Source organism: Vulpes lagopus, chromosome 1 (assembly GCF_018345385.1).
Source record: "Vulpes lagopus strain Blue_001 chromosome 1, ASM1834538v1, whole genome shotgun sequence".
NCBI classification, from domain to species: Eukaryota; Metazoa; Chordata; class Mammalia; order Carnivora; family Canidae; genus Vulpes; species Vulpes lagopus.
The window spans coordinates 55286520-55295245 of NC_054824.1; the positions used below are offsets into that span (position 1 = coordinate 55286520).

The window sequence follows — 8726 nt, forward strand, 5'->3', positions numbered from 1 at the left end:
TCAGGAATTTAATATTAAAAATATTAGAATATTTAACATCATGTAACATAAAATAGAGGAATATATTGCTATAACATTTCCATCCTGATGTTTTAGCAATACAAGCACATTTCCTCTACAAGTCTCTTAAAGTTTGTGTTTTCAGGAGAATCTATTTAAGGTAACAGAAGCAGATTTTACTTTTATGGGAAAAATTTAATAATAATTCTTGTGACTGTGTTCTTTGAGCATGACACAATTCAACCAAGCATACAAATGTTCTCACTATTGATAAGCCTCAGTAGTTAAAACCACTTCCCAGGAGAATATAAAAATAAAAGGATTCTCTCTTTTCTTATTTGGAAACACCTGACTTTAAAAAGATCTGGTGACATTTATTTTTTTTCCTACGAAATTCCACCATGAAGATTCATCTCTTTTTCTTTATTCTGCTCTTTTGGGTCACAATTTTACCAGGTAACATGAAATGTTTATGGACTTATTTGTGCTAATGAATTTGAGGAGACATAAGTTGTTTCTTGTTAAAAGTATAGTAATAATATAGGGATTAAAACATTTTTATATGAACTGCAATGTGGTACTCTGGCTTGGACCCCAGAAGAGGAAAAAAAAATGTTTTTAAAAGACAATAGTGGGAAAACTCGTGAAATGTGAATAAAATTTACAATTTAGTTGATAGTATTTTATCAATGTTCATTTTTTAGTTTTGATAATGTAAGCATGGTTATGTGAGATGTTACCATAATGAGAGTTTTGCCTCTATTACCTTTGCAACTCTTCTATAAATCTAAACTGACTTCAAAATAAAAAGTTTATTATTTTTTTTTTAATTTTTTTTATTTATTTATGATAGTCAGAGAGAGAGAGGGGGGGGGGGCAGAGACATAGGCAGAGGGAGAAGCAGGCTCCATGCACCGGGAGCCTGATGTGGAATTCGATCCCGGGTCTCCAGGATCGCGCCCTGGGCCAAAGGCAAGCGCCAAACCGCTGCGCCACCCAGGGATCCCAAAATAAAAAGTTTAAAACAATTAGATAAATACCTTAGTCTTGTCAGCTTTATCCTGAAGCAATTTGTTAGAATTTATTCTTACTGGAATAAAAATATTCTGTATGATAAACAACAGATAAGGGATAGATGGTTCAGTGCCAGAGAAAGATCTATTTAGCTTTTCCTTCCTTTCGTTCTATACCAGTATAATACTTCCAGTGAGCAGAAGCCTTTCTTACTCTTCTGCTCTAGGTATACAGACAAATCATGTCCTTTGTTAGCTTTTATATACACAGTCCTGGTCACTACCTTTCTGTCTTTGAGTGCTATAGATCACATGGATGTTGAGTATAACACCTTGTACGCAAGCTGTTTTTCATGAGTTTTTTTTCTACCCTCAAAGGCTACCTTTTCACACCAATTATGTAACAAGATTCTCTCCTCCTGAGTTAATGTGTAAGTATGACTTGTAAGGAAATATAATAATACATTTTGGAAAAGAAGAGATCATTGAGTCTAGTACCTCCTTTTTTAAAGAAATTCAGATGAAAGGATTAGCTCAAGTTTACCTAATTGGCACTAAAATTAGATTCAAATTTTACTACTTTCAGAAAATATTCTTTTTAGTTCCTGGCTGATTTCTTTAGTCCCAATAGACATCATAATAGAGGCCTAGGAGAGTAAATTAGCTTATTCTTTCATTATAAATATTATATAATCATATTGATGATCTAAAAATATATACACAATTAACTGATAAATATCATTTAAAAATTGCAAGTGGGTAAAATTCTAAATAGAGACCAAGTATCACTAAGTAACAAAAAATTACAATCCATTGTTCATTTAACTAAGAGAATATAACTTCCTTTCTCTCTGTTCAAAAATTCCCTCCACTCAAAAATTCAAAAAGATCTTTGGATTTTTTTCCCAGCTCTTTCTAGAAAGGGCCAAAAAGAAATTCTATACAGATTCATACAGCTTTTAACATGTGATAAATCTTTTTCTTCTTTTAATTTCAACAATAGCTAGCATGAATAGATCATTATGTCAAGCTTTTTTCTGTTTTAGTAACTTATTTTTTCTTTGTAAGAGCTATATCAGGCGTATCTCCCAATAGTGAAAGCTATTCGTACATCAACAAACTGGAAAAATCATGTGTTCTGTAGACTTAGAGATTAAAAACCAGTTGGGGATACAGTAACATAGATTACAACATCAGTGTTATTAACTTTTTGTATATTTTTTCTTTTATTTTCAAAGGGAAGCCATTGTCCTTGTTAATCACATATCAACCAAACTTTTAGAACCACATTACTGACAAAAAAAAAAATCTCAAAGTAAAAAAATATATATATGTCAAGTTACATATTTTTTCTACAATTTTAGAAAAGTTGTGATAGGAAACATAGACATTGTAAAAAATAATAAAGCAATAAGGATGTTGTCTTTCAACTTATAGTTCATCATATGGTGGTTGATTTAAATTGCATACAATGTTATATGTATGACTCTTCTAGAGTTCTTCAGTTGTTTTTCACATCTCACCTGCAAAGTATAGAAGTCCTTACTCAAAATTGAGGTAGTAAACCTCATTCTTTTTTCCAACTTGGACGCTTACAGATGAAGAGATGTCCAGATATAAGCCACTAAACTCTCTACACAGGAAAATTTCCACTGAAGTCACTTCACTTTCCTCTTCATTTTGAGAGGTTATAAATGCACCAAATGTCTAGAACTGGGATGTTGTTTCACTCTCATGTATTGTTTTAGTTTATCTGCCACATTGAAAAAAATTGTTATTGCCAATAATCACTTCTCTTCAAATCTGACATGTACTTTGAATGTGGGATAGTATAGTTTTTTTTTTAAGATTTTTTTATTTATTCATTTGAGAGAGAGAGAGCAAGTAAGCAAGATCATGAGCAGTGAGGAAGGTCAGAGGGAGAGGGAAAAACAGACTCCTTGCTGAAAAGGGAGCCCAATGCAGGACTTGATCCCCGGACTTCAGAATCATGACCTGAGCAGATGTCCAACTGACTGAGCCACCCAGGTGCCCCTAGGATAATATAATTTTGTGTTGAAAGAATAGTCATTATTCCCCACCCCTGCCCCACATTTTCCAAGAAGCTTAATGGTAGCCTAAATAACAAAATAGCAGGTGAGTGAAAATAAAAAGAAATTATAGGTTGAAAAATATTCTAGGAAATATCTTGCGCATTTCTGACTTATATGTTAGGTAAAACCTTATGTATTGTTTAAAGAAATTCCCTAGCATATGAACATGTTGATAGATGCAATCTGAATGATACATATGAAGTGATTTTATGAAAGCAGTGTAAAGAGACTTACTTTCCTGAAAGTGATCAGAAGAGACTTCAGAGAGAAGACAGTATTTGAACAATATATCTGAAGATGGAGATAATATGTTTGGCTTATCACGGCATCACTAGAAAAGTAATTTTAATCACTTAAAGCAGTGTTTTCAATTAGAGGCAACTTTCCCCACAAAGGGACATTGTTCAATGTCTGGAGACCTTTTAAATTGTCACAACTGGTACTATTGGCATTTAGTGAGTGGAGGCCAAGGATGTTGCTAAACATTCTTAAATCAACAGGATAGTATCCCACGGCAAAGAATTATTCAACTCAATAGTGTTTAGGGTGAGAAACCCTGCACTTAGGGATTGGTTTAGAGCTTAACAGGAAATATATATTATAGTTGAATGAGTGGGTGGGGGCTTACAAGGATGAATATTAGATTCAAAGACACAGGCCTGAGGAATACACATATGTAGGGCTCAAAGTGAGAAAAAGAAGATAATATTTTTAGAAAGGTGAAAAAGCCAAAGAATGAATAAGAGAAGGAGTGAGGCCAATTTAGGGTGGAGTACTGAACAACACGGTGATAAGTGTGATAACCCTCTTGTCTAAAATGAGTATAATTCAGGTTTCTGTCACTGGCAATTCACATGGGTTTGAAAACAGTAACTCCTCAGAAACTGTACAATAAATGATGACATTTAGAAGGTAACATTTACTCTGCACAAAGCAACTTTTTTTTCTGCTGTTAATTGTGTCATATTTTTCATTGCTTCAATTATAGTGAGAAGAGAGCTAATTTTAATAGAAGAGCTAGTTTTATATCAGCTATTTATACTAATAATATAGATAATGTAGCTCTGGGTCTAGGTATTCACTAAGAAGTATCACAACTCATCACCAACTCTTGGAAACATAGACTACATGTCTAGGTAGAAAGGCCTGGTCTTTAAAGGTACTGATTGGAACACCAAACCTAATTAATGGTTGAATTAGTGGCAAAATTTATTTGCTTTCATACTATGAACATAAAAAATATTTGTCTGCCTTTTGGTCAGTCATTGGCAATATTTAGAATTCTCCCTCACCAGTTCCCCTCAATCTCACTATAGGAGTAAGATGATTTCTTATCAAAAGTGATATGTCTAAAAAAATACTTGAAAACATAGGTTTTCTGAAAACACATGGGTCAACACTTATGGTGAAATATAAAATTAAAGTATTTTTGGTTTGGAATGAATCTTACAATCTATTAGACCAACGTCTTCCAATTCCCCAAGTATCTCCAGCTACTTTAATTTTAACTTTAAGTGAAAGTCAATCTACAAGCTACAAGATAAAACATGTAGTTCAGAGTACTGGCAATGTTAGAAATCATGTAATTCCCAATAATGGCTGGACTCACCCTCTTATCATTCCCATTTTTTTAACCAATGCTGTCTTCAGACATGTGTCTAAGGTAGATAATTTCTTTGGTGAAGTAAATCCCAAAATACCCAGGAGAGTTGTATGAATTCAGACAAATTGCTTAACATTGCTTCTCACTCAACATTTTGGCAAAGTAAAATCAAGCTGCAGTAGAAATCTGTTGAAGAACCAAGAAAGTAAAACATTTTGTCTAAATAATGTTTGTGAGAACAGAAAAGGGGAGCTTAAATTCAATTGGATAATTGTGGAGAGAAGGTCAATTATGAGCACTTTTTAAACTGTTGATTTGGGGAACTATACTTGAGTTACTACACAGTGACTTGTAAGGAAGCAGGCTGGCACATCTAACTTAGGTCCAAGACACTTTCTGATTTTCAGGATTTTCTCTTGCACCAAGGGATGGTACCTTCACCTAAACTTTCCTCACTAAGATTTTCCCAGTCATTAATTAAAAGGGAGATATTTTCTTTTGGCCTACACAATAATTTTCTACTTCTTGGACTTTCTCCCTTTAAAATATAGGTGTGTTACAGCTAAATTGTTAATTTCAGTCATTCTTTCCTTCTTACAGCCACAAAGAAATATCCCCAATATGGTAGCTTGGATTTGAGGCGACAGTGCAGAAAGGGTAATGGCCGATGTAGACTTGAGTGCCATGAAAGTGAAATTAGAATTGCTTTCTGCATGCGACCTGCAACTCATTGCTGCTTGCAGAAGTAAAGCTGACAGAAGACAAGAAAGAGATACATTCTCCAAGAAGAAAGAACCAGTGTTACTAAGTCTTCTCAGAATATTCTTCAAGGCCTGTGTATCTCAATTAAATAAAATTTAATATTGAGCCATTCAGATGTGGTTCTATGTCACACATGTATCTGGTGCCTTTATATTGCATTTTCTCTTGATCTCTTGGTGCCAGAAGTAAGCAGAATTTATTTTATGCAAGTTCCTCAAGAACTCTTCAAAGTTCTATGTGCTATATGTTGGTTGACATAAGTAATACCATAAGAAACCCTAGGTCAAAGAAATGGGAGAAATGTATTTCTGCAAGCCTCCAATAGAAATGTGCTTTAATTTTATCTTTAAACACTGCTCTATATATTTTTCCATGGAACAATATAAATCCATAGGGCTTGTGAGACTAGATATTAAGAGTGCAGATCCTGCTCATGAGAGAAAGAGAAGAGAAGAATCAGTATAAGAACAGAAGAGCTAAGGTAATCACAATGAGGTCCAATTTCTGTCCTTATTATTTTCTAAGGATTTGTCTATTTGAGAAAGAGAGAGAACACGAGTGGAGGAGCAGAGGGAGGAGAGAGATTCTCAAGCAGACTGCACTGAGCATGGAGCTGAATGAGGGGCTCTATCTCATGACCCTGAATCATGATCTGAGCTGGAACCAAGAGTCAGACTCTTTTTTTTTTTTTCACCATCCAGGCACCCCTCTGATTATTTATTATTTAGTGAAGAAAAAAAAATGTGTATCAGAAAAAAAAAAAGAGTGAGTAAAAATGAAAGAAAAGAGTGCCATGAAGGTATTACATTTTTTGATGAAAAAAGACAGAAACTATGGCTAACAACTGAGTTGGGCTCCTCAGTCCTGAGATTATCCTGTCTGAGGAAACACCCAGTGACAGAAAGGAGGAGTAACCTGCATTTTCAGCTCCACTCAGCCTGAGTTCCTCTTGCTACTTCCTCTGAAGGGCCACAGTATTTTTCCCTACAACATTCTTAGCAATGCATATGTATCATACGGTTGCTATTCGAAAATGCATATTCTACTTCTTTTATGAGTTTAGGAATACAGCTTAGTTATTGGTATTAATTTGGAATTATTTTTTTTTATAAAAAACATCATCAGTAGCATAGCAAAGACATAAAACAGTAACTTCCCTTCCCCCAAAATAAAATTGAACATATTTTTTGATCATTTAACTAAGTAAAATGAAATTTATTTTGTGGATATATGTGACCCAGTCTTGGACTCAGAGGAGATGAGAAGTCAGAGTTTCCAGGCCTCACCCTCTGGATATATTTATTCTTCCTTCCTTCCTTCTTTCCATCATCCTTACTTCTTTTCTTTCTACTTTTTCTTTTCTTTCTTTTTATTTTAGGTATAGTTGACACACAGTATTATATTAGTTTCAGGTGTGAAACTAACTGTGATTTGACAATTCTATACATCACAAAGTGCTTACTGTAGTGTAGTTGCCATTTGCCATCTCTTGATGTTTTTATTACGGCATTTCTTTACATCTTCTAAATGCAAATATGAGATATAGGGGTTCGTGTTCATACCAAGCATTATGTATTATGGTGACATGCACAGAGAAAGGAAGAATTTTTCTCTATTTAGATAAAGTTTTTTGATATATTTCCATCATAAGGGGCTATTTACTTTTTTGTTTTATTTCAATAAAAATCTGAGTTCCCATTATGAAGCAATTACTTTCTAAGCACACATTGGAGACTTACATGCATTATCTTTAACATATTTTAATAATGTAAAATAGACTTTGAGTTATCAATCTGTTCCTTGCAGTAATATTTATATTGCAAGTATAATAAATAAAAAGTATTCAAAAATATTTTATAGTATTTATTTAAACAGAATTTTTCTACCTGAAAACTATTGACTTTTTGACCCAGACAATTCTTTGTTGTAGCAGCTATCCTATGCATGTATCTGCAGCAATAAGATGTTTCTTATTATCCCTTACCTACCAGATGCCAAAGCACCTCTTCCCCTAATTGTGACAATCAAAAACGTCTTATCTACATTTTCCCATATCCCCTTTAGAAGCAAAAATCACTCCTGATTTAGAAACACTAGCTTATAAATAAGCATCCATTCTCACAGAAATTTAAAAATTAAAAAAAAAATGTAAACAAAAAAATCAATAATGTTTTCAGGCAGCACATTTTCTGTGTCTTATGAAAACTATTTGAAATTTTCATATTTTATTGCATACGGGATAGCGATGATATATTGGTGATCCTGAAAAAAATTAGCCCAACTTTTGAATAATAAACATATTAGCCATATTGAGAAGAAATGAAATGTTTGATTTTATCTTACCCAACCAGACTATCATTGTATCAAGACCTATAATGTAGAATTGAGAAGCTTAATATAATATTAATATGGAACAAATAAGAATTGTGTTTTTTATTGGCCACCAAGAAGCAGTAGATGATAGGAGGTTTTCTGGGAGATACCCAAGACATCTCTGCATTTGAACTAATCTGTACTGGTAGACCCTCCAATCCTCAGTGCTTAAAAGAGAAAACCAAGACCATCTACATTTCTGAACTGGTCTCTCCTTGTATGGCTCAGTGTATATTCAATCTGCCAGCCTTCCTTCAGCCCAAGGAATTAATATGACAAACTTGAAGGAGAATATAAACCTATGGGCATCAACTATGACATTAATATTCTTCCCTGCAGAAACCTTTTAACTGTGTGCTGTGATATTGACTAAACATTCTAGAAGCCCTTTTGATAAAGTTCTGCATCCTATTTCCTTAGAAAGAGGTGTCACTAATTATTCATATTGACCTCAGAATTTGTTTACAACAACTAAAAAGGAAACAAAAGGACAAAAGCTAAATACTTACATAAGGAACGATTTCTGGCAAATCTCTTGCTCATGCATTGTAACTTTCATTGGATTAACTGACAAAACAACTAGATAATATTAAACTTCAGTTGATCCTTGAACAACATGAGTTGAAGTGTATGAATCCATTAATATATGTATTTTCTTAGATAAATACAGTATAGCACTCCAAATGTATTTTGTCTCCCTTATGATTTTCTTAATAGCATTTTCTTTCCTGTAGCTTACTTCATTGTAAGAATACAGTATATGATATATATGGCATACATAATACATGTCAATTGACTTTATATTATCCATAGGCTTCTAGTCAACAGTAGGCTATATGTAGTTAGGTTTGGGGGGAGTCAGAAATCATATGTGTATTTTCA

General features: G+C 33.5%; 1 protein-coding gene across 1 annotated transcript; it reads left to right on the plus strand.

Annotated features, from left to right (window-relative positions):
- Positions 1 to 401: 401 nt before the first annotated feature.
- LOC121484969 (beta-defensin 110-like) lies at positions 402 to 5458 on the plus strand. The gene is made up of 2 exons (XM_041744864.1): positions 402 to 456; positions 5310 to 5458. The coding sequence occupies exons 1-2, from the start codon at positions 402 to 404 to the stop codon at positions 5456 to 5458; spliced, it is 204 nt and encodes a 67-aa protein (XP_041600798.1).
- Positions 5459 to 8726: the final 3268 nt, after the last annotated feature.